This window comes from Hyperolius riggenbachi, chromosome 12 (assembly GCF_040937935.1).
Source record: "Hyperolius riggenbachi isolate aHypRig1 chromosome 12, aHypRig1.pri, whole genome shotgun sequence".
NCBI classification, from domain to species: Eukaryota; Metazoa; Chordata; class Amphibia; order Anura; family Hyperoliidae; genus Hyperolius; species Hyperolius riggenbachi.
Window position 1 is genome coordinate 151,147,976 of NC_090657.1, and position 27,167 is coordinate 151,175,142.

The following is a 27,167-nucleotide window of genomic DNA, read 5'->3' on the forward strand; positions in this document are numbered from 1 at the left end:
GAACCTAAAGAGAGCTGTATATGGAGGCTGCCATATTTATTTGCCTTTAAACAATGCCAGGGGCTGCAGTAGTGTCTGAATCCCACACACCTGTAACAAGCAATGCAACTTATATGGCAGAGGTTTGTCTGAAATATCTGATCTGCATGCTTGTTCAGGGTCTATGGCAACATTTTCCAACCCGTGGGCCGCGACACATTTATGTGACACGCCAGCCTCGGGTATGTGTCACTGCATCCCGTGTCCCACTCAGTCTCCCTCCTCCTCTGCACCGTCTGTAGTTAGTAGTAGTAGTGCTACAAGAAAATGTCTGCCGATGTTCACACGTGACCACTTTTAGTAGCCCTGCTCTATGAGTGGAGAGGGAACCAGAATGGAGCAGCGAGGTGGGAGACAGTGGGGTGCTGAAGAGTGACATAAGTGCTGAAACGCATAGAGCTGGTGAGTGAGCCGCACCTATAGCTGGCTACCTCTACAGGAAGTACCTATGCCTAACTAACCTATACTGGAGGCACCTATGAATGGATAACCTATAATGGAGGCACCTATGTATGGCTAACCTATACTAGGGGGCACCTATGCCTGGCTACCTATAATGGGAGCACCTATACCCGGCTACCTATCTACTTATAGTAAGTCTGGGGTCTTTTTTTTGGGGGGGGGGGGTGCTCCGTGGATATAATGCGTGATGCAAATTTACTGGTGCTGTGCCAACCTCGGGGACTGATGGATAATTTAGAAAAATTATTTCTTACCCAGCGACTCCAAATTGAGCTTGCTGTAGAACTGTGGCTTTGGTGCTGCTGGACTTGGCTTGAATAACTTTTACTTTGGCTTCAGTCAATGGTTGGGAGAGGACATTTGTAACAAGCAACTGAATAAAAGACAAACAGGGTTTAGTAACGCCAGCCTCGGTGGGAAATTACATAAAATAGCTTATTTTACAATATGCATTTCTAAAATTATTTAGTCAGTGTTTGCCTATCGTAAAATATTTCCGCACCCCGAATGACATTCTGAAATTTATCACAGGTGGTGACCTCTTCAGTGCTGTCAGGTGCAGCAGTGCGGAATGTTTGTTTGAGAATTCTGAAGCCAGTACAAAATATACCTGGTCTCCTTGAATGCCCTGGGATGTAGAATTACACATTGCTAGTCAGCCTAGGCTAAGCATTAGGGATGATCAATGAGAGGCAAATAATTCAGAGTTCATGCAGGATTATGCAAATTTTATATGCAATTTATACAGCTTGAAAATGGACCAATCAAGTCCCACCAAGTATTTCTGATGCGGATACCAGGAAAATTACTGTAAAAGTGGGTATCCTGCATAATTTATTGCATTCTACTATGTCACTACAGTGCCTGTTTCAGTTTCAGCAATCATGCTCAGCACGCCCAGCAAGCAGATGTAGTCAGACGTTTTGATTCTCATTTAACCTACCTTAAGGAGGGGCTGTTTGTGAGACACAGCAGCTGGTCCATCAGGCACCACAATGAGAGGGAGGTGATAGCGATTATCTGACAGCGAAGATGCAGCCAATGACACGCTGAAGGCTTCGGGGAGGGAATCAAAGCTCTTCCTGCTGAAGATGGCATTTACCAGCTGAACAATCTGGTCCTGGAAAAGGAAGTACATGGGCAACAATGAGAATATTTTCCTCTGCTTCCATGATAGTTTGCAGCGTGGAACGGACTGTGTTCTCGCTCTCCTACCTCTTTCAGTGCAGGTTCCATTCCCACGTGGTCTGACAGCCTGTAAGTAGCTGCCACAAAGAGCGCTGTAGCTTCTAGTCCTTCTTCAAATTGCAGATACTGACCACCCAGATCGTCCAAACGGGCAACCAGGTCCTGGACAATAAATAAAGAGACAATTGATAAAAAAAAAAAAAAGAAGGAATCTGGAGAAAACATGGATATTCTCAGTATAAAGAAATCAATGCTGCATAACATTATGTGATCAATAAGAAAAAGTTACCCAGAGGAAAACAAAAACAAAACACCTTGGCCTGCAGGATCTTCTCTGTGATTATACAGTAGGGTCTCGGTTATTGGACACAAGTGAGGATTACCTGATGCAGGATGTGTGTAACTTCTAGTTTGAGAGATCAAGCAACTGTGGGCTTTAACATGTCACAACTCCCCCTCCCCCCCATAGAAAAAATGCAAAGCAGTGTGCAGCGGTGGAAAATACTTAGCAAAAACTCCAGTCCTCCCTTTCTGCAGCTGCTTTGCTGCATACTCTGTACAGCTCCAAATGCGTCACTTGACCCCCATCAAATTGCATGCATCAGATCAGATGACACATTGGGAGGTGTAAAGAGGATGCAGCAGAGCAGTCTGCAGCTGCAGGACCAGCACCCGGGGGCTCTTGTAATTGGTGTCCGCACTGGGCTGCATAATAAGAGAGGCACGTCCCATGGCTCCCCCGCTGACAGCAGGTTAGTTGAGGCTTCTGATTGGTAGAGTCTCGGATAATCTGTACTTTGGTAATGCTATCAGGGCTCAAGCCCACTACAGATTACCTTATGTAAACATGTATATTTTTGAAATATTTTGCTATGTTTTTACCATGCACCACAAACTGCACTGTCAAGTTTGTAATTACGTTTTTATTTCTGTTCGCAGTCCCACATAGATGATACCAGACAACAGAAGGTGGTTGTATTAGTGTGCATTTTATAATGTTTGTGCATGTAATTCAATTGAAAAAAAAAAAAAGCATCAAAATGCAGCATGCCACACCTACTTTCATTGGGGAAACAAAAGCACAATGAGTAAGTGGAAATGCTGAAATGGGCTTCTGTGGACAACTGCATACCCTTGAGAATCCACAGCATGCATTTTCCAAAACATTCTAGTGGAAACAAAATTGCTGCCTATCCACCCATGCTTAGTATAATGGGCTCTATTCACAAAACTTCTCATAAATAACTTATCACCTAATTGATAAACTTAAAGGGGAACTGAAGTAAGAGGTATACGGAGGATAAGACACATTGGGCTTGATTCACAAAGCTTTTTCACCTGTTTTCCTCTGTTTTCACCTCATCTATGTTACTTTTTAAGCTCCCAAAGAGCAAAAATATAATAGAAGGTAGGTAAGAAAAGTACCGTATTTTTCGGACCGTAAGACGCTCCGGACAATAAGACGCACCTAAGTTAGTGGACAAAAAAACAAGGAAAAAAAGATATATACTAAACTTGGTGTGTCCAAGGTACAGGGGTGTCTTGTGGAGCTTCCCCTGTTACAGCAATGGCTGATTGGACATGTATGTGGTGCCTGGACAATATGTGGTGGTTACAGCAATCATGAGCCCAAATAGGATAGGTATATCTTCATGTTCATTTACTGGCAACTTGAGGTTTAACAATAAAGAAGATTCCATTACAGCAGTGCCAAGTGTATTGGTGTTTCTCCTTTCCTTGCACATCCTTTCACGATGTTAATGTAGTGTTGTACCATCACCTAACTTGTGTTAAATAAACTAAAATTGGGGCTCAAAATCAAACGGTGCTTGTATCATTGGTTTTTCGCCAGTTTTGAGATCTAGGGACATGTGCACTGCAGTGTTAATGCCAAAAGCAATTTCTGAGCCGCATGCACATTCTACATAGCTATTGGTAAGTTATAAATAAAAAGCCCCATGCACATGATTTTCATCAGACATCTACCATTAGCACTTTCTGTTTTCTACGCAGTTCTTTGATTTGTTAGGACAGATTGTGAAATGACAAGTTACCTCATAACCGTCCCCCTCCCCTCTCCACAGAGCAGAATGCTTGGCTGCAGCAGTGTGTTCTGTCATCCAAAATGATAGTTAATCATTTAACTATTGAGTGCCATAGGGACATCAAAATATGTGTCTCTGATTCCCTTTACACTCTGTAGCTTGTAGGGATTATTTGCATTCCATTACAGGAGTAGGGCAGCAGGCAAAGTTCCTCCTGGTTCATTAACCTTTTCACCTTTTATCAGATTCACAAGCAGGCAGGGACAGATCTAGACCAAGTTGCCCCAAGTTGCGCCTGGGGCAAGGTCAGGTTTTGGCGCCTAAACTGCCATTCTCCATCCAAATTTTGCCGCCTTTTTTAAGAATTCAACAAACTGCGCCTGGGGCAAGAGACCCGCTTGCCCCCCCCCCCCCCTAGATCCGTCCCTGCAAGCAGGAGAGCTGTCCATCTTTATGAGCTGCTGTTATTCATCACTACTAGACACAGGCAGGTCAGTGCTGCAGTGTGTGCAAGTAACCTGATCCTGGCTCACAGCTGGACTTCTCTTATCTGTGTTTAGAAGCCCTGTGATCCTGCAGTGTGTCTCTTTCAGCCCTGTCTTACTTCCTGCATGTCACGTGAGCTCACTCGACATGTAGGAAGACTGGGGCTGAGAGAGGACACAGAGCAGAATCGCAGGGCTTCTAAACACAGACCAAAGAGAAGACTTCCAGCTGTGAGCCAGGATCAGGTTATTCACACCGAGCTGATCTGCCTGGATCTGAAGTGAGAGATAACAGCAGCTCATAAAAACTCACAGCTCTCCGATCTGAAGTGAGAAATGACAGCAGCTCATAAAGACTCACAGCTCTCCGGGTGATCTGCACACACGAGGCTGCCCAGCCACTGCTCAGATCCCGATGGTCTTGGAGGCGGGACCACAGCTTCCTCATTGAAGCCAATCACTGCACTTGCTGAGTGTCAGTGACCTATCAGAAGTCAGTGGGAGTAGTTCCTTAACAAGCAAAGGAAGGACTCCTACTCACTTCTGATAGGTCACTGACACTCAGCAAGTGCAGTGATTGGCTCAGTGAGGGAACTGTGGTCCCACCTCCGAGACTATCGGGCACCTGTTGCAGAAGGGCTCATCAGGCATCATTAGCAGGGGGGACATCTAGAGCTAGCCCAAATTTTAGCATTTGGACCATAAGACGCACTGACGTTTCCCCCCCATTTTGGGGAGAGAAAAAGTGCGTCTTATGGTCCGGAAAATACGGTAATATTGAAATGAAGTTAACTAGAAACCACTTACTTTGAGTGATTATTTTGCTTGTAAAGGTGCTGATAAGTTAAAGGGGAACTGAAGATACTACTGCAGAGAAATAGACCAGCTGGGCTGCCAGGCAACTGGTATTGATTAAAAGGAAATAAATATGGCAGCCTCCGTATACCTCTTACTTCGATTCCACTTTAAAAAAAATTCACGCTAGTGGTCCTTTCAATATATGTAAACCTGGAGTCCTGCTTTCCTTATGGAAGTTTGTCATGAATTATCCATTATATGTCCAGTACGCCTATATGCATTATTGGTCAACATCATTGATCCCGCATACCTCAAATATGCATTAGGTCCATATTAGGTGATCACCGTTTTCACTTTTCTTTTGTGTAATAAATGTATATATTTTCGTATGGTCTGCTCTATAATTACTTTTTGCAGTTTCATCTCTATACTTACAAAGTGTTTATTTATTGTTAATGCTGCATACAAGATATACATAAAACAAATGATGCTAAAATCCTCACAATGTATCCTTTTTGAACACACAATGGTTCCTCACCTCTATTTCTTCCACAATACCCCTCAGGTCAGCTTGCTGGGAGAGCATGGAGGCAGTTAGCAAGGCTTCGATGGTTCTGTGAAGACAACAGGAGGCATGTGTAAGCAGACTGCAGCTTTCTGGTACAAATAGGGTTAATATCTCAAGCTTCATGGGTATGTGGTACCGATTAAGAAGCGCAATTAGCATCACTCCCTCTGGTCCTGCCATGGCAAGTGCATTCTCATGCATATGAGGCGCCTCAGCACAACATCTGCTACACACAAGCATGTCTTACGTGGGAAGCCATCTACCTAAAAGTTAACTTCTCCTGTCCCCCTCGTGACAGCCTCATTTTCATGATAAATGCTTACAGGGTTACTGGAGAGATCAGAGCCATCACCATATAGGGAGGCACATTCTCTTGCCATGTGTACCGAGAGGTAAGTACGTCTGACAGGGACAATTTCTGCTGTCACTTGGGACTATTTATCGGTACTATTTGCGCATTTATCAATGTTGGCTTGTAAATTGCATTTTCTGTACTTGGAAGAATTAGTCACGCTGTCCGGGTTTCCATTCACATGGAGATGAGACAAGTATATTCAACATATACAAGCAATTTGAAAAAAGACTTAAATGAATGATGAGACTTTCACGATGGATGCTGTAGGAGTAGTATGTGACCATATAAAGGACACTTCATTCAGATATGTGTCAGGTTGCAGCATGGTTGGCTCCTGATAACGTCAGAGAAGCCATAGCATAAGGCACTTCCTGTAGCTAATGTCATGCCTAATATCCAATCAGATGAGAAGGTTTTCTCCTGATAGATGAACATGTGGTAGTATTACTGTTGTTCACTGACTTACATAGTTACTTTGGTTGATAAAAAAAAAAAAAAAAAAAAAACACATCCGTTTATCAAGTTTAAATCAGTAGGAAAATAAATAAGTCAATATTAGGTACATTATTGTTTGACACCCTAACCAATTTCAGCTGATCCCAGGGAAAGACAAAAAAAAACCCTTACAAGGCTTGGCCAATTAATGGACACCCAAGGCAAAAATAAACTAATTAAATAAACGATTGTAAATATCTTTCCTTTTCAAAAAATGACTTTTTAAGATATTCCACAGTTTTATCTTATGTTTAAATCTACTTTACATTCTGTTTTATTGTTTTTGCTCAATGACACATTCATTGAAGTATGCCAGAGCTAAAATCTATGAACTATTGACTTTTTTTTATCTCTTTCCTGCTCTCAGAAGCCATTTTCTGCTAGGAAAGTGTTTTATAGTTGGAATTTTTTATCCGTGAGGGTCACACTGTAGTCACTTCCTGTCTGAGTCAGGACTGAGTCAGCCACTTACATACCTGATATTTAACTCGGGCATTCTTTAACCATTTCAGCCCGCGGGTATTTTTCACCTTATACATCAGAGCAATTTTCACCTCCAATTAATTTGCCAATAACTTTATCACTACTAATCACAATGAATTGATCTATATCTTGTTTTTTCCGCCACCAATTAGGCTTTCTTTGGGTGGTACATTTTGCTAAGAATTCTTTTTTTCTAAATGCATTTTCACAGGATTAACCTCCTTAGCGGTAACCCCGTGTGTGACACGGGGTAAGCCGCCGGAGGGTGCCGCTCAGGCCCTGCTGGGCCGATTTAAATAATTTTTTTTTTTGCTGGACGCAGCTAGCACTTTGCTAGCTGCGCCAGCACCCCGATCGCCGCCGCGCGCCCGATCGCCGCTATCCGGTGCGGCGCGCCCCCCCCCCCCCCCCGACCCCGTGCACTGCCTGGCCAATCAGTGCCAGGCAGCGCCGAGGGGTGGATCGGGTCTCCCAATGACGTCCTGTCGCCGGTGACGTCATCCCGCCCCGTCGCCATGGCGACGGGGGAAGCCCTCCAGGAAATCTCGTTCTTTGAACGGGATTTCCTGATCGGAGATCGCCGAAGGCGATCGAAGCGGGCAGGGGGATGCCGCTGAGCAGCGGCTATCATGTAGCGAGCCCTGGGCTCGCTACATGATTTAAAAAAAAAATAATTAAAAAAAAAAAATGCTGCGCTGCCCCCTGGCGGTATTTTTCATACCGCCAAGGGGGTTAAGAAAAAAAATTGAAAAAATTAATTTCGTAGTTTTCTGCCATTATAGTTTTAAAATATTACATGCTACCATAATTAAAACCTATGCATTTTATTTGCCCATTTGTCCTGGTTATTACATCATTTAAAGAGAGTCTGAAGCCATAATTAAAATCCTTTCCCCTCCAAATCCCCCCTGTGCTGCTCGGGGAGCGCTTCCGTGTGAGGCCGGGCTATGAGCTGCAGCCCTGCCCCACACGCGTCTATCAGCGGCGGATCTCCGCCTCTCCCCGCCCCTCTCAGTCTGCTTGCGCTGAGAGGGGTGGGGGAGAGGCGGAGATCAGCCACTGATAGACGCATGTGAGGCAGGGCTGCAGCTCATAGCCTTGCCTCACACGGAAGCGCACAGGGGTAGCAAAATCTACGACCAAGTTGGTCGTGATTTTGCAGGGGGGGATTTGGAGGGGAAAGGACCCTCGTTCAGCCGCGGGATAGCGGTGTTTTAGCAGGGGCAAACGTGCCCCTGCTATATATAAGGAAAAAAGCCATTTTTATTAAGGCTTAAGAGTCTCTTTAAATTATGTCACAACGTATGGCGCCAATAGTTTATTTGGAACTAAAGGTGCATTTTTTTTCCAGTTTTGCGTCCATCACTATTTACAAGCTTATAATTTAAAAAATGTTTGTAATATACCCTCTTCATATGCATATTAAAAAAAAGTTCAGACCTTTAGGTAACAATTTTTTTTTTTTTTTTTATTTGGGTAAATTTCGGAGGTAAACAATTAATTTTAAACGTAATAATGTGGGTTTATTTTATATTAAAAAAAAATCCATGTAGATGTAGTTTTACTATTTACAGTGAGATTTTTTTTGTGAGATTTATAAGGACGGGAAACTTTTTTTTTTTTTTTTTTTTTTTAGAAAGAACGGCAGTGTCTGATAAGGAACAGTCGGTCTTTCTACCGGGGACTTTGATCAATTGGATCTATGTTCCCATTCATTGATCCCTGGGCTAACGGGGGACCACATGTGCGGGCACGCAGCAGCCCTATAGCAGCCGCCTGGACGTGACAATCACGTCCAGGCGGCATGAATGGTTAAAAGGATTAAAAAAATCCTTCCTGCCTCAAGTTATTGGGCATTATTATTATTATTAATTGTATTTCTACAGCACCAACATATTATGCAGCTCTAAATAAATAAGGTTATAGACAATGATAATATGGGTGACAGACAACACATTACAGGTAATAAAAGCAGCAAGACACCAAATGCCAGATCCTGTACCGGCGCAGCAGTTTCAGTAATTCAAGTTCACATTATTCTGTTGGCAAGGTGCACGATCAGGTAGGATACTCAAGGAGGGAGGGCCCCACCAAAGGCTTACAATCTAAAGGCAAGCAGTCCGAAGAAAATCCCTGGACTTCTGCAATAAAATCTGGCAGCGATTCTCAGTACAGTACTTTTAAGACCCATATAAACTGTAAACTACATATAGTCTGTAGGAGGATTGTTCATGATCATGTCATACAACCCCTCCCCAAAAAAAAACTAAAAAAAAAAAACTACACTCCGCAGTAGCACTCTGCTTTGCTCCAGGCAATGTGACAGTTTGTGCTTCAAGAAACAAAGAAAATAGTACAGTACTTGGATTGTTTTTTGAAATGAAATTTATGCAGCTTGAAGGGGAGCACTTTGGGAAACTGGATAAGAGACAAAAGAAAAAAAAACACAAATAAAAACATGAAAATGAATTGGATCACTTTTTGCACAAAAGTCCCGGGGAAACTGAACGCCAGGGAGGTTAAAGAGTACCTACTGCAAAAACATGGCAGGCTCTGCCCTCCAGGCAGGTGATCGCTTCAACCCGCCGCCCCATCCCAAGTAAGTTGCCTATCAATTTTTTTCAAATTAGCAGTCCTCCAGCTCAGCAGCCGCAGCCTGATTGGTGGCTGCCGAACTGGGGGCAGGGCGGGCCGTGGCCACACAGGCAGAGGTTTCTGAAGGGCTTTGCCAGTCTTTGGAAACATGGCCACCGCCACACTGCTGAGCAGGGGGCGGAGAGTCACCTGTGCCCCAAAGATATCAGGACAGGTATGTATTTAATACCCCCCCCCCCCCCCCCCCCACCACCACCCTCATTCAGACAGAGCCTGTCATTACAGGCTCTGTCATTTTTTACCTCAAGAACTAATTTTTACAGAAGTATAAATACAAATCTCATTCCTAATTAGTGATTAAACAGATTCGGGTTAGTTTACACTAGTGCGGAATCCTTGCTTTTCCGCGCATGCGATTCAAGCTGGGAAACGCTGTCTATTTCGTCAATAGGCTTACTGACCAAATCGCATGCCGATGCGATTTAAAGGGCTTGATGCAATTTACCGCAGTATGTATCTGGATCTGCAGGATCATAGCAATATGGCTGCAAGAAACTGCCGCGGCACTCCAGTGGAAATAGGCCCTTACACTTCAGGGAGTTCCCCTTTAAGAATCAACATGTGGTAGCTGCAATTTACTATTTTAGAACTATTTGTGGTAAACAAGAGATGAGTAATGTAATAAAAGCATCTTAGGGGTTATTTCCATTGTCGGCGAATCTGCAGCGTTTCCCTGTTTGCGAGCTGGACGGGGAAACGCTGCTCATCTTTCCAGTGGCTTTAAGTCCAGATCGCACTGCAGTGGGAATCTGAAAAGCAAGTTGCAGATTTCTGCAGCAAGTAGCAGAGTCTCTATAGCCATGCATGGCATAGTGAATCAGGCTGCGGCGACGCAGCAGAACGGGAGTCACAGCAAATCGGAAATGGCCGCAACTCCCAGTGGAAATAAGCCCTAAATGCTGACATTTCAAATCATATCTTTAAATGTGTTAACTCCAGCACTGGAGTTGGCATGTTTCAAAACATTTGCAATGGTAGCTTCTATGCTCTTATCCTCACAGGTACTCTTTAAAGCACTTTTGAGCTGCTTGGCCAGCCCAGCTTTGCATACCCAAATGATAAAATACTGGTACAAAGCTCATGAACACATCTGTGCTGCTTTGTGAACAGTTGTGAATCTAACAGACAACTCCGCCTTGTACACATCAATTTTGCACTTAGGATTACATTAGCATATTCAAATGCAGCGAGTTGACAGCATGGGGAAATTATCACATTATGCAATAATTGGTGTCAAGCAAGAGCAGAACATGTGACAATGGTTAGGAGTAAATTGGAGCCACATGAGCAGTGCTGCCGGAGTTCATTTGCATGGAGAAGAAAATCTCAGCATGCATCATTAAAGCTCAATGAGATCTAACAATCTCACACACACATAGGGCTGATTCACACTACAAGAGCTTTTTAAAGGGAAGGTTCAGGCACAGTAAAAAAAAAATAAAAATCCAAATCCACTTACCTGGGGCTTCCTCCAGCCCGTGGCAGGCAGGAGGTGCCCTCGGCGCCGCTCCGCAGGCTCCCGGTGGTCTCCGGTGGCGCGCCTGACCTGGCCAAGCCGGCTGCCGGGTCGGGCTTCTTCTGCGCTCCAATCTGCGCCTCACGGGGGCGCACTGACGTCATCAGACGTCCTCCGGGCTGTACTGCGCAGGCGCAGTAGTTCTGCGCCTGCACAGTACAGCCCGGAGGACGTCAGCGCTCCCGCGTGGAACGCTGAAGAGCCAGTCGTTGGAGCGCAGAAGAGCCCGACCTGGCAGCCTGCCTGGCCAGGTCGGGCGCGCTACCGGAGAGGCGCCGAGGGCACCTCCTGCCTGCCACGGGCTGGAGGAAGCCCCAGGTAAGTGGACTTTAATTTTTTATTTTTATTTTTTTTTTTTGTGTGCCTGAACCTTCTCTTTACAGAGAAGCTGTCAGCCATACTATCTCAGGAAAAAAACCAAATATATAAGTAAATAAATACTTGCTCTACTTATATAACATATGTATTGCACTGTCCACATTATGATTCCTGTGAATTTTATAAAGGAAAAGTAGAGAATCCTATTCTAGAGTTTCCATATTTACTGTGACTATTTTGAAGCCAGTCGTGATGTAATATCCGCCCTTAGTCTCCTCTGCCTGATTTGCCCGCCCTTCACTATAGAAAGTGCATTGTTTCAGCCTGAGAAATTTTGGCCAATCAGAGAGGAACAGAGGTGTGGGAGGGGAAAACAGGAGGGAAAGAATCTTCAGACAATCAGGCTGCATTAGTTAAGTCTGAGGGGAAGTAGAGAAGCAAAAAAAAGAAAAAAAAAAAAAGACAACCAAGCATGCCCTGCAACTTTTCTTTTGTGTACCAAATTTTCTGTGTACCAAATAAGAGTCATATAAACTGGGGAATGATAATCTATCAACAAGAAAAGTAATAGTGATTTTAACTTTTGGATTGCCTGGTTAGCATCCTTATTACTTGTTTACCAGATAAAAATAAAGAATTGATTTTTGATTTTATCCCCGACAGTTACTCTTTAAAGAAAGCCTGTAATGAAAAAAGCTCCCCTGGGGAGTACTCACCCTGGGTGGGGGAAGCCTCCGGATCCCATTGAGGCTTCCCCTGTCCTCCTCGGTCCCACGGCGGCGGCGATAATGCTCCCTGAACAGCGGGGATGCAAATATTTGCCTTCCTGGCTCCAGCGCAGACGCAGTATTGGCTCTCCGCTCAGAGATAGGCGGAAATAGACGATCGCTGCCGGGCCGCTCTACTGCGCAGGCGCAAGTGACCTGCGCAGCAGAGGGGACCCAACAGAGATCGGCTATTTTCGCCTATCTCCGTGCTGAGAGCCGCAACAGCACCCCCGCTGGAGCCAGGAAAGGTAAATAAATAAGTGCTTATCAGGCTTGTCCAGGGAGGATTGCAGGACACTTTGGGGGAGCCAGCGCTGTATTGCCTGCAGCTACAGGGGAGTGGGAAGCCTCATTGGGACCCTGAGGCTTCCCCCTCCCGAGGCGAGTACCCCTCAGCAGGGCTGTGGAGTCGGAGAGTCGGGGCAATTTTGGGTGCCTGGAGTCGGAGTCGGGAAAAAAATGCACCGACTCCGACTCCTAATGAATTTAAACTGTAATTAAAATAGAAAATATGATAAAATGTTCTATTTCTCAGCTAATAGTCATCAAATAAATGTATACATAAAGTATACATAAAGTAATAGCTGTGCTTAGTCCACAAAAATTAAATAAACCAATCAAAATTAGTTACTTGTGCTGCTTCAATAAAGCAGTCCCCGTATTTTTAAAGTCAGATATACACATCTGATTGTGACTGTATATATGATGTATACACAGGAATCTCTTATATATGTTACGGCCAGAACCCGAAGTTTGGCCACTTCTAGTTCTGGCCGGCCACTTCGGGTTCTGGCCGGCCAATGCGCGAAGTGGCCGCTGCGCTGCGGCCAATGTTGGAAATGGAATGATTCCTCTGACATTAATGTATCTTCTGGCCGCAGCGTAGCGGCCAAACGTAGAACAACTTAGTTCATTTAATGCAATTCAGCTGGCGGCAATGTAACAATTCAAGCCGCCGGCTTTTTCTCTGCATCTCTAAGTTGTTTGGCCGCTGCGCTGCGGCCAGAAGATACATTAATGTCAGAGGAATCATTCCATTTCTAACATTGGCCGCAGCGCAGCGGCCACTTCGCGCATTGGCCGGCCAGAACCCGAAGTGGCCGGCCAGAACTAGAAGTGGCCAAACTTCGGGTTCTGGGCGTAACATATATACTAAATAACATCTATGCTGTAAGAATAAAGCCTGATGTGTAGCCATGTCACTAATACAGATGGTCAACGAGATGGAAATAATTCTGCGTTAATTCTGATTTATGCAAATGTACCAGTGTTCTCCCCAGGATAAATCAGCCGGGCGGAGCGAGTTACCGCCCGGCTGATGAAATCACCGCTAGCCGCACTCTTCACTGACAAGTGCCCGGCTGTCAGGATGTGCTTTTTCCCCTCTGCGCATGAGATCTCGTGCTTCCCGGCGAGATCCTGCACGGATTGGCTCAGCGCATGGTAAGAGGTGTGACCATTGCGCTAGCTAGCTGCCGACTATTACTGCAGACTCAGAGGCTCATGACTGTCTGTTACTTTTAGTGTAAGCTCTGCAGGGATGTGCTGGGCAGAGAGTAGAGGCAGGCAGAGCACAATCATTCACCGGCTGAACATGTTAATTTATGTGCACGAAGTTCAGCGTATAAAGCGGATGGAGCAGTGCGGTGGTCTGTGATTCCTAGCACGGGAGAAACACGTGCTAGAGTCATAGGAGAGCTGACAGCGGGATGGAGAAGTGTGGTGGGCTGTGATTTATAGCAGGATGATCCTGGGCAGGTCACGGTGAAAGGTGGAATGCTGTCTGGAGTCAGCCGCAATGTAAACTGCAGACATAACTGAGAGCCAGTGGCTGTGGAAGCACATAGCTCTCTTGTCGTTCTATATGTGTGCTTGTGACGGGGAAAGTCCTGTGTCTCCAGACTGCAATTCTTCATACATGAATCTCTCCTGGACTCTGATGGGTCTGTTCTGCCTATGCGTGTCGGGTGTGTTTGTGTATATTTTACTTTCCCTTCTCCCATAGTCTGATTCCTTTGCCCACCAGCACCTCCCCATCGGCATCACACAGTGCGAGACACCCCCCCCCCCCCCTCCATATAACCCAAAGGGAGATGGTTCCCTGTCCATTAGCAGCAGCCAGTCATGTACCCTCAATCCACTAGCAACACAGTATGAGGCATCTAGTATGAACCCCTCACCCACATCAGCTGCACCAAGGGTGAGATCTCCCTGCCCACCTAATAGCTCTCAGTGGTATTATCTCCACATCCAGTAGCACTCGGCGCAATCTTCTTCCACACTTAGTATTACCCAGGGTGATCGAAGTACCCTACCTGACACTTTTTGTGATCCTCCACACACACACCCCCCCCCCCCCTCCCCAGCGTGACCCTCCTTCTCCACTCAATGTGACCTTACTTCCCCACCCGGCTACTTTTTCATGCCACCCGGCTGGAAAAAAATTCTGGGGAGAACACGGTGTACGCATTCTCTTTGCTCATAAAATCAAATAATTCGATATGTTAAAATTTGGTTTGGTGACTATGAATTAAATGGTACCTGAGACGGATGAAAATAAAAATGTTATACATACCTGGGGCTTCTTCCAGCCCCCTTCAGGCTAATCAGTCCCTCGCTGTCCATCTCCACCACCTGGATCTTCTGCTATGAGATCTGCCAGTTCAGCCAGTCAGTGCAGCCCGGCCGCATGCCGCTCCCACAGCCAGGAACATTCTGCACCTGCGCAATAGTGCTGCGCAGGTGTAGTACGCTCCCGGCAGCAGAAGCGAGGGACTGATTAGCCTAAAGGGGGCTGGAGGAAGCCCCAGGTATGTATAAAACTTTAATTTCATCTGTCTCAGGTTGACTTTGTTACACAGTAGTACTATACTCTACATATGCACTCTCCACAGAGCTGCAGGGAGTCCATTGAGAATGTTGTGCACATTGAACACAGAGGTGTTGTCTATTACCCATAAACCTGTTTCAGATTGTGCATGTGTAATAGTGGAATAATCTCCTCATTCCCCTGCAGAGTACCTGCACATCACTCTTACATGTACCTGATAGATGTTCTTTGTTCCGGTCTGTACCTTTTACAAGTACTCTTACCAAGGACTAGTTTTAGTCTACGACTAATGGGAATAAATATGGCAGTCTTCATATCCTTCTCACTTCAGTTGTCTTTTAAAATTCCTAAGCGTTGGCAGTTAGGCCTGGTGCACACCAAAAACCGCTAGCAGATCCGCAAAATGCTTGCAGATTTTGAAACGCTTTTTCTTATTTTTCTGTAGCATTTCAGCTAGCATTTTGCGGTTTTGTGAAGCGTTTTTGGTGTAGTAGATTTCATGTATTGTTACAGTAAAGCTGTTACTGAACAGCTACTGTAACAAAAATGCCTGGCAAACCGCTCTGAACTGCCTTTTTTCAGAGCGGTTTGCGTTTTTCCTATACTTAACACTGAGGCAGAAACGCCTCCGCAATCCAAAATCTGCAGCAGCCCGGGAGTATGCGTTTCTGCAAAACGCCTCCCGCTCTGGTGTGCACCAGCCCATTGAGATACATTACCCTAGCAGATCCGCACCCGCAAGCGGATCGCAAACCGCAGCAGAACCGCTCTGGTGTGCACTAGGCCTTAGAGACGAATTTCATGTTACATACTTTCAATCAACAAGATTGTAATATGCAAATTAGAGGAGTCGGAGGAATCCTAAACTGAGGAGTCGGAGGATTTTTGTACCGACACACAGCCCTGCGCCCCAGGGGAACTTTTTTTTTTGTTACAGGTTCTCTTTTTATACACTAGAAATTTTAAAAGCTCTAGGTAATGCAGTGTTGTGATTTTGTAAAAAAAAAAACAAACAAACAAAAAAAAAAAAAAAACATCGCTCCAGTGAGAACACACACATAGGAGATTATCAAAACTTTTAAAATCACAAGAAGTTTAGAAAAGCGAACGAGCCCATAGTGCTGGCTTCATAGCATGTACTAGTAACAATGCTGCTGTACATGATAGGCCTAACCTCTGCCAGGCGACAATAGAGTCCTGTTTCTTATTTATTGTATTTATAAAGCGCCAACATATTACGCAGCTCTGGACAATAAATAGGGATACATACAATATTAAGGGGTGACATACAGCAAAATGACAATACCTGAATACAAGAAAGATCAGATCACACAGCACAGTATGAGTACAAGGTAATGCTTAGTCAGTCACTGGAGGGGGGGGGGGAGCATGGAGATTAGGCAAGTTAGGTTCACTCAGATGCCTAGCATGGGTTCACAGTAATGGAGGTGCATGATCAGGTTGGACACAAAAGGAGGAGGACCCTGCCCAAAGGCTTACAATCTAAAGGGAGAGGTAGGGACACGAGAGGTAGGAGACCAGAGTTCAGCTGTGGGTTTAGAGCACTTGTGAGGGGTAGTAGGCCAGAGTGAAAAGGTGAGTTTTGAGGGTTTTCTTGAAGATGTTGAAGGAGGGGGCTGCCCTAATGGGTGGAGGTAGGGAGTTCCATAGTGTTCTCTTGTACAGCTCTTGAGAAGTCCTGGAGGCGTGCATGGGACTGGGTGATGCGGGGGGGCAGTTAGGCAAAGTTCATTGGAAGAGCGGAGTGAGCGGCTAGGTGTGTACCTCTGAGTAAGATCAAAAATGTAGGTTGGACAGGTTTTGTGGACAGAGTTGTAGGTCAGACAGTATCTTGAATCTGATTCTGGACTGGATAGGAAGCTATTGAAGGGTTCAAGGAGGAGATCCGCCATGGTGGAGCGATGGGAGCAGTGGATAATTCTGGCTGCTGCATTCATGATGGACTGCAGTGGGGCTGTTCGGGTCATAGGGAGATCAGACAGCAGGGCATTGCAGTAGTCAAGGCGGGAAATTATGAGGGCATGGATGAGGAGTTTGGTTTTGGCAGAGGTCAGGAATGGGCGAATCTTACAGATGTTACGAAGGTGGAAGTTGCAGGACTTTGTGAGGTTTTGGATGTGGGGAGTGAAGGAGAGTGCGGAGTCCAGGGTGACACCCAGACAGCGGGCTTGAGAGGTAGGGTGAATGGTAGTGTGGTTAACAGTGACATGCACATCTGGGAGGTTTATGGATGTCCGGGGTGGGAAGATCATAAATTCCGTTTTGTCTAGGTTTAGTTTCAGGAACCTAGCGGACATCCAGGAGGAGATGGCTGATAGACAGGAGGAGACCTTGTCCATGGTAGTGGTGGATATGTCAGGGGTGTGGAGGTAGATCCGGGTGTTATCTGCATACAGATGATAGTTAAAACCCATGGAGGAGATAACCTTGCCAATGGAGGATGTGTATAGAATGAACAGTAGGGGGCCAAGGACCGAACCTTGGGGGACTCCCACCGAGAGGTGGTTGGGGATGGATGAGGACTTATTGAAGGCGGTCGTTTCTTAATGTCTATACCCACATTTAGCATGTGAATACATGGATGACAAATTATATATTTACAGACATTACGTTTTTGTCATGCGCATCATTTTCACACTGGTGCCAGAGGGACTAAGGTACAGTTAGTACCCGGGTAACGAACGAGATAGTGACTGAAGGCACATTCTTAAAGAGGAACTCCAGTGAAAATAATGTAATAACGAAAGTGCTTCATTTTTACAATGATGTATAAATGATTTAGTCAGTGTTTGCCCATTGTAAAAGCTTTCCTCTCCCTGATTTATTATTAAGTATTTATATAGCGCCGACATATTACGCAGCGCTGTACAGTATATATATATATATATATATATATATATATATATATATATATATATATATATATATATATATATATATATATATATATATATATATATATATATATATATATCTTGTCACTAACTGTCCCTCAAAGCAGCTCACAATCTAATCCCTACTATGTCAGGGACTACCTATATTAGGAATTCACATTTTCCTAGGTAAGAATCCAACATTTTTTAGTTGTTTTTGTAGGGTAAAAAAAAATAAAAATTGTGTAGTGCAAAGCTTCATGTAGACATTCCACATCTGAAATTACATCCAAATTACATTATTATTACAAATTAAATCTAAATTACAGTTCACGCAGTGTGCCAAAGTTAAGCATGCTGCACAGCCACTGGCACAGGCTTCAAGCCGACTGTCAGGGCGCGATTCCACTAGAGCGGCGTGCATCTGCGAGACGCTAGCCGGCTCTTCCGGGTCTGCGGGGAAAGCACACGAATCCCATCAGCCATGCCATGCACGGCTATGGGATCCGCAGCCTCCCGCGCCGATTCTGATGGAAAAGCCGGCCGGATCACTAGCGGTAGCGATTCGGCCGGCGTTACCATTGCACCCTGTGGCAGAGTTTCCCCGCACTATTCGCCTGTGGGGAAACATTGCGGATTCGTGGCGCTTTCCGTTCAAGTGGAAACGCGCCCTCAGCCAAAACAATCACAAACAACTGTTTTGTCCAACTTTGTAAATTGTCTATATGGTGGATTTAAAGTTAGGCTGAACTAAATTTGCACTGAACTTTCCTCCACTTACAGTGAATCTCAGACTAAAAATCTACTCTGTAGCACTGAAAAGGCTTTGTGTTTCTTTAACAGTTTCACAGCATCAGAACTTTGTTTTTACCCAAACCTCATTTTTAGCTGCACAGAAGAAAACTGCCGGACATTTTCCCCCTGATGCTGTGCAAAGCATGATGGGATTTTTGATGATGTTTTTCTCCTTCTGCTGTTTTGGTGCAATTTTTTTTTTTTTAATGCTGAATCTGAGATTTGAAGCCTAGCACACGCAGCTGAGAGAGGTGATCAGTTGGAACTGTGTCTCATGCTCCCCAGGAGCTCCTTTTAACCAAAAAGATGGCTGCCCCCATGAAAAAGATGGCTGCCCCCATGAAATCACAAGCATTTGCCTTTTCTTTTTAAACAGGGTAGGTAAGAGATTATATTACCTATCTATTTTCATTAACATAACTAATGTGACCTAATGACAGTATGTTTGTTTAGGCTGAAGTTCCACTTTAAATGCATCTCAACTAGACTTAGCCATGTTATATTTTAGAGGCTGTGGGTGTGCATTTTCAGTTTTAGCAAAATATTTCTTTTTCTGCTGATTGCTAGGGGATTACTGTGACATACTGTAAGGCCTAGTGCACACCAGACCGGTTCGGCTGCGTTTTGCGATCCGCTTGCGGCTGCGGATCGGCTCGGGTAATGTATTTCAATGGGCTGGTGCACACCAGAGCGGGAGGCGTTTTGCAGAAACGCATACTCCCGGGGTGAGGCATTTTTTGGATTGTGGATGAGTTTCTGCCTCAATGTTAGGTATAGGAAAAACGCAAACCGCTCTGAAAAACGGCAGTTCAGAGCGGTTTTGCAGGCGTTTTTGTTACAGAAGCTGTTCAGTAAGAGCTTTACTGTAACAATACATAAAATCTACTACACCAAAAACGCTTCACAAAACCGCAAAATGCTAGGTGAAACGCTACAGAAAAATAAGAAAAAGCGTTTCAAAATCTGCAAGCATTTTGCGGATCTGCTAGCGGTTTTTGGTGTGCACCAGGCCTATGTGTGTGGATGGTGAGGTTTGTAGGTTTCTGTTGATTTAATGCCTGGTACACTGCAATTTTCCCATCAGAACTACAGGAAATGTCCTCTGATAGTTTCCAGCTTGTTCCATTGGCTGGCAATCACAAGAGGGATAGATTTTATGCACTACTGAAATCAAAATTGATCCCTTTCTCGACTGACAAAAGATGGGACATGCTGGAAATTACGGAACAATCCGTTGATCTGACAAAAATTGTATGGTGTGTACCAGCCTAATACTTTAAGTACTGCTGAACTGTGGGGAATTACTTTAAAATTATTTTATTACTGGTGCTGTGTGACTTTCACAGCACCATCCTTCCCCCTCCAGTGCCCCCCTGTAGCCAGTTCTAACAACCTATGTTATCGGGGAGGAAGTGACAGTTCTTCCTCCCCTCTGTGTGCACATAACTCCGCCCCCTCCACCTGCCACTGTAGTTCCTTGTGTGTTACACTGCACATAGCGCGCAGGGGAGCTGCGCTGTGTGTGGGCTAATGTTAATCGAGGTCGGAAGAATATCCGATCTCAATTATCACAAGTCTGCACACAGCGCAGTTCCTCTACATGCTGTGTGCAGAGTAACACATAAGGAACTAAAGCGGCAGGTGGAGAGGGCGAATTTATGTACGCACAGCGGGGAGGAAGAACTGTCACTTCCTCCCAGATCATATCCGACATTCTGCCCCAGTCGAAGACTTTGACTGAGTAGAACGGTGGCTAGAGGGGGGAGGCTGGTGCTGTGTGCTAGTCCCAGCACAAGCAATAAAACAATATTAAAAAGTTTAAGGGGAGAGGAAAAGAGGGTAAGCAGCACTTTAAGGTTTTGTGTTAATGGATATGCTACAATGTATGGAGAAAGAACTGTAGTTAGAGTAGTCCTAGTTCCGGAGTGTATTGCTAGACCTAAACTTTATGCGCGCGCGTTATTAATCTTGAAATTGTTTGCGATTGAATTGAACTATGTTTGGTGTTTTTTATTGCTGTATTTTGAGGTGTATGCAGCATAATATAAAGTATATGAAGCTGTTATACGAGAGGAATTGTATTGTCCACTACATTTTATGACTATTGGTGTATTGAGTATTGTGGGTTGATGGGTAGGGTGCAGCAGCATTCATAATTGAGGTTTCTTGTGTGAGAAAGTAATTTCTGTCTCTCTGCAGAATGTTACTTGATCCTATATGATGGGTGAAAGCTTCTCATAGGAGTGTAGATAGGTGAAGTGTAAGGGACTCCTGGACCTATTAGTGTGTGTTTGGGGGTGGGTTGGTTGGTTGCAGAGCAGGATCATCCACCAGTGCCTAGTAGGTGTCAAGGGGCCCACCAGCCATATTCTCTGACCTCCACTTCAGCTTACCAAAAAATACCACAAGGGGGCCCAAATCTAATACCTTGCCTAGGGCCCCGTTACATCTTAATCTCTGTGTGGGTGGAGGCAAAGGCCAAATATGGCTATTCTTGTGGGATTGCATGTAGGAGGAGAGTGAGTGACTGAGTAAGTGAGTGAGTGTATGCATAGCTTAAAGATGGCTGCAGACACTGTGACCCAGTGATGGGCTCACCAGTAGTCACAAGTCCTTAAGGACTCGAATTCCTTATTTAAATGAGGTTTAATTGTCTCAGGTGTGCAGCTGGATGACAAGAGGTTAGTTACTCATAAGTCTGCCATCCTCCCTGCGCTCCTATTGGACGCGTTGCAAGCCTCCCACCGCGCACTTCCTCCTTTCGGCTTGAAGGAGGAAGTGCGCCTAGTATTCTATATTCTTCCACTTCCTCTTCTCTCCTGCTTTTAGAAGGCTACAGGAAGGGTTATTGTCAAAAATTCTTCCGTGACTTTTTTGGGGGACTTATACAGTTATAAATAATAACTTCATAATTTCCCCTTATTTCATTTCTTAAATGTCACAACACAACAAATTAGCGGTTGCTGAATATACTTCAGTGGTGTCAGAATTGTGACTGACACATTGCAAAAAAAATGATGGGTGCCGGGCACCTAAATAGAAGTGGGTGGTTTCCTATGAACCAGAGCTCAACAACTTTGCCCAGAGACCAGTGCAGTTCATAGCTGAATGCAGCAGCCTGTATATCCCACCTTATTTCTAGTCTGAAGCACATTCAGGGCTGGAGGCTACTTTCATATAGCATTATTTGAATAAATAACAGAAAGGTGGTGATCGTGAGACTAGATCAATAATTGTAGGTGTGGCTATTTTCTTACAACTCAAAACAACTGCAATACATTAGGAAACTATCTAAGTCCAGTACATAGGTTTTCCTTACTTGCTTGGACTTAAATAGAATCTGTACTCTAAAATTCTTACAATAAAAAGCATACCATTCTATTCCTTATGTTCTCCTGTGCCCCTCTGTGCTGTTTCTGCCACTCCCTGATGCAATCCTGGCTTGTAATTAACAGTTTTAGGCAGTGTTTACAAACAAAAGACTGGCTTCTAACCAGAGTATGATAGGCTGAGAACAGCTTACTGTGTGACTCATGCAGAGCTTGGAGGGGGTGTGTAAAGCTTCTGACAATGACAAGCAGTGCTGCACATTCCACACGTTCCAGCCTCAGCCCGACAGACAGGACAGAGGAAAGGAGATAAGATTATTACAGAGACAGTGCAAGTAGGAAAGGCTGCAGTAAGACAGACCACATTAGAACAGTAATAGGAACTTATAGGACAGAAGAAATAAGGCTCACAATTTTGTTACAGAGTCTCTTTAAGACAACTGAAGTAAGCACGATATGGAGGCTGCCATATTTGTTTCCTTTTAAACATTGCAAATTGCCTGGATGTTCTGCCGATCCTCTGCCTCTAATATTTGTAGTCATAGAACCCTTACCGAGCATGTTGATCTGATACTTGACCTAAAGGACAACTGAACTGAAAAAAATATGAAGGCTGCCATATTTATTTGCTTTTAAACAATATGTTGCCTTGCAGCTCTGCTGATCAATTTTGCCTGCGGTACCTGTCTGCATAATGCCAGAAACAAGCATGCAGCTACCGTATTTTTCGGACTATAAGACGCTCAGGACCATAAGACGCACCTAGGTTTAGAGGGCAAAAACTAGGGGAAAAAAATATACTAAACCTGCTGCACCTATGGTCCAGGGGCATCTTGTAGATGTTCTCACCCCAATTATTATGGCCCTCTTGTACTTCTTGTGTTCAACTTTTACCTCTTGTGCCTCCCTGTGTCCTCCTCCTACCCCTTGTGTCTTCCGCTGTCCCCATCTGTCCCCCTGTATCCTCTGTTTGTGCCCCTGTGTCCTCTACTAGTCCCACTGTGTCCTCAGCTTGTCCCCCTATGTGCTATGCATGTCCCTGTGTGCTATGCTTGTCCTGTTGTGTCCTCAGCTTGTTTCCCCGTGTCCCCTGCTTGTCCCTGTGTCCTCAGCTCGTCACCCTGTGTGCTATGCTTGTCCCCCTATGTGCTGTGTTTGTGCCCCTATGTGCTATGCTTGTCCCCCTATGCGCTATGCTTGTCCCCCTATGCGCTATGCTTGTCCCCCTATGCGCTATGCTTGTCCCCCTATGCGCTATGCTTGTGCCCCTGTGTCCTCAGCTTGTCCCCCTATGTGCTATGTTAGTCCTGTTGTGTCCTCAGCTTGCCACCCTGTGTCCTCTGTTTGTGCCCTGTGTCCCCAGCTGGCCCTGTGTCCTCTGCTTTTCCTCCTGTGTCCTCTATTTGGCCCCTGTGTCCCCAGCTGGTCCCCCTGTGTTCTATGCTTGTCCTCTAGCATATCTTCCTCCACTAGCAGCCCCCGCAGTGTAATTAAAGCAGTATAATACAATTGCCCCCGCTGAGTAATTAGCCAGCAGCCAAGTATAACTGCCCCCCACAGTGTAATTAGCGGCATACATACAATGCTATTGCCCCCCGCAGTGTAATTAGCGGCATACATACAATGCTATTGCCCTCCTCAGTGTAATTAGCGGTATACGTACAATGCTATTGCCCCTCGCAAGTATAACTGCCCTCCTAGTGCCGGCTGCCTGTAATGACGTGTTCAGGAAAAGCCGGCACTAGGAGGAAGAATGACGCGTAGGAGAGGTCTCTGAGCAGCGCGGACCTCCAGGATCGGGTAATACTCGGCTGCTAATTACACTGCGGGGGGCAATAGCATTGTACGTATGACACTAATTACACTGCGGGGGACAATAGCATTGTATGTATGCCGGTAATTACACTGCGGGGGGCAGTTATACTTGGCTGCTTGCTAATCACTCAGCGGGGCAATTGTAATATACTGCTCTAATTACACTGCGGGGGGCGACTTTACATGGCCGCCGCTAAAAAAAAAAAAAACAGAGCGGTTTTGCATACTGCCACTAATTACAGTGGAGGGGGCAGGCGGAGAAAGACAGAGTGAGAAAGAGAGGACATAGGGACTGCACAGGGAGTCCCGACATTGCGGCGAAGCGGCGGTTTTGTATCGGCGGGCATTCAGATGTCGGGGACTCCCAGTATTCGGACCATAAGACGCAGTGACTTTCCCCCCCCCCAGAAAAAGAAAAAGTGCGTCTTATAGTCCGAAAAATACGGTAATCATGTCAGATCAGACAGATAATGTCAGAAACCTCTGATCTGCATATGCCTGTTCAGGATTTGTGGCTAAACGTATTAAGAGGCAGCCTTCATATCCCCCTCTCTCTCTCCAGTTGTCCTTTAAGTTTGACTGCATTTGCCAAATACTTGTTTCAGGGGTGTGATTTAGACACTACGGATACCAAAAAGATCAGCAGGATGGCAGGCAACTAGTATTGTTTAAAAGAAAACTTGGCATACTCCATATCACTCTCACTTCAGTTGTCCTTTAGAGTGGACCTGAAGACTGAAAAAAAAAAAGGTTCATTTACCTTGGGGTTTCTGCCAGTCCCCTGCAGCCACCCTGCGCCCTCAACGTTACCAAACAACCCTCCAGTCCCTTGCTGTGGCTCTGCTTCTTTTAGACCGACTTACAAGTGGATGGCCACTGCGCCTGCACGGCCCTTGCTTCCGCTCACATCGTTGGGAGAGTTCTGCGCAGGCGCGGTACGAGAAAGCCTCGTAATGTGCAAAACAGTCCAAGCAATACCAGCGAGGATGCGCGCGGCCAGGGCCCACCAACTCACAAAACAAAAACTGACCAGTGGCGAGGGACCGGGGGGGTCCTTTTGCCCCAGCGCAGGCACAAGAGGTCTGCAGGAGGCCGGAAGAAGTCCCAGTTAAGTTAAACTTTTTTTTTTTTTTAACCTTACAGGTTTCCTTTAAAAACTTCGAAGCTGGTCTCAGACACCTACACATTTACGCTGTAATTTTACTACAGACCCACTGTACAATAAGAAAGTATGGAGTAACTTACGCCAGGACATTCTCTTCCTTGCTCAGTCTGGTGGTGAGGGCACCGATTACTTCCTGTGAGGCCAGAGGGAGGTTGAGCCCTGCCAGGGCACCCACTGCATGGTATATCTGTGTGACTGAAGAATCCTCACTGATGGTACCGAGGAGCAAATCCCGGGTTTCGTTAGAGATGGTCACCTGCAGAGGACAGCGTTTGTATAAGACATATTACCTTATATCCAACCACCAAAAAAATGTAACAATGGGGTGTTCAACAACAGACTCCACCCACCTCACATTTACTAAGAGCTTGGCTGGATTGAGCAGCATAGAACAGCGAATCCACATTACTGGTGTCTACATTGGAGCGGATGAAATCACAGGCAGCCTGAAGGAGGAAGCAGAACCAATTTTTAAAATAGGTGATGTGAGAAACTGCATGACTGACAGAAAGTTATGGAAACAATACACATCCTATAAAACAAAGTGCTCTTTAAAGATTTTTAAGAGGCACTATATACCGTAACCATATATACTCACATATAAGCCGACCCGGCTTTAAAATTTAAAATAGGCCCGAGAATATAAATAGTTCCTCGTGTGCAAACAATTCACTGGATAGAATTCCAACATTTCAGTGGGAAGAAAAAGCAGTAGAAAAAAAATTAACCATACACATGAGCATGCAGAAACTCCTGAGAGCTGCAATTTAGTAGTAGTGCTACAGCCACTGGCAGCTAGAGGGCGGTGTAAGCTTTGATAACCTGTTGACGCACGAAGCATACTTTATATATCAGCCCTCAAAACGTTAACATTCCGCACCTCAGCTATGCAAAAGGCAATACGGTGCTTCTTCCAGGTATTGTATGGTCTTAAAGCGGAACTGAAGATCTTCCTAAAACAAAGTGTTTCACTTACCTGGGGCTTCTGCCAGCCACGTGCAGCCTTCCTGTCCTGCGCCAGTCCTCCACGATCCTCCGTTCTCCCGCCGCCAGCTACTTTCATTACCGTCCACTTGTATTAGCTATTAGTGCAGGACGCTATTGCGCCTGGAATGCGGAAAAAGATACGTGTGGCTCGGGGCACGCAGGCGGAGTTGCCATCGACTTACAAGTCGATGGTAACGAAAGTAGCTGGTGGCAAGAGAACGGAGGATCATGGTGCACCGGCACGGGACAGGAAGGCAGCATGGGGCTGGCAGAAGCCCCAGGTAAGTGAAACACTGTTTTAGGAAGATCTTCAGTTTTGTATTAAATACAAACCTGGAATGAAAATATACTTCAGACCATTTAAGCTACATGCATTAGCTGGATTGAACTAGGCCGTAGCTACCAATAAAGAACGCTTTGGCTGAGAATCTAGAGTGAATCCAGCATGTGTACAGAGGCTGACCATCATGCCAGATCTTTAGCGATCCTAGACGACCGAATGACCCAACCACATAATTCTCACTCAAACTCAAGGTAAGTTGCTCCGAAGAGAAATGAGCATTTAAGGTGACACCTATGCAATGTGTGTATGTAGTTTTACAGACTTTACAAAGTGAACCCAACCTGACATGATGGGATAAATCAATGTGTATGTATAGTGCCAAACATAATAACTATAAACATACATATATCCAGGCACATCGCCTCTAGTTAGGACATTAAATAAATTATTAGGGAAAGGGAGGTGCTGAAGGGGGTGTGGCTAGAAAACAGCAATAATCTATTAACCCTTCGCACACTCACATGCAAATGTCCAAACAATTGCATTCACAGATTCACTCATCCAGGCACAACTGTTATCCCTACAGCTAAATTAAAAGCCAGGGTTTTAGTTCACAGAAGAATGCATTCTTATGCTTAATCACCTATACTGCGCAGAAGTACCCAGGTAAACATAGGTGTCCTAACTCTGGCCCTGTAACATGCATAGTGCAGACATGCAAACACATTCATTGCATCAAACCTATCAATGGATTAGGAGCACACATCCTAACTTCCTCTCCTGGGAAAGACAGTGCATCTTACCAATCGCACAAGGGAGCTAATGTTATGTGTCCATGGCTAGGGTCCAATTCGGTGCACTCCCCCCTTCCCCTGTATGTTTGTCAGCATGCAGA

At 45.2% G+C, this 27,167-nt stretch overlaps 1 protein-coding gene across 2 annotated transcripts in view; it reads right to left on the bottom strand.

Moving 5' to 3' along the window:
* The window catches only part of RPN2 (ribophorin II), a 70,786-nt gene that overhangs the window by 24,808 nt on the left and 18,811 nt on the right, over window positions 1-27,167 (bottom strand). For both annotated transcript variants that reach the window (XM_068263400.1, XM_068263401.1), the window contains exons 3-8: window positions 25,353-25,448; window positions 25,083-25,258; window positions 5,556-5,631; window positions 1,717-1,851; window positions 1,445-1,621; window positions 756-874 (exon numbers count right to left, since the gene is read on the bottom strand). In XM_068263400.1, the coding sequence (XP_068119501.1) occupies window positions 756-874; window positions 1,445-1,621; window positions 1,717-1,851; window positions 5,556-5,631; window positions 25,083-25,258; window positions 25,353-25,448 (779 nt within the window). The remainder of the gene's footprint in view (window positions 1-755; window positions 875-1,444; window positions 1,622-1,716; window positions 1,852-5,555; window positions 5,632-25,082; window positions 25,259-25,352; window positions 25,449-27,167) is intronic.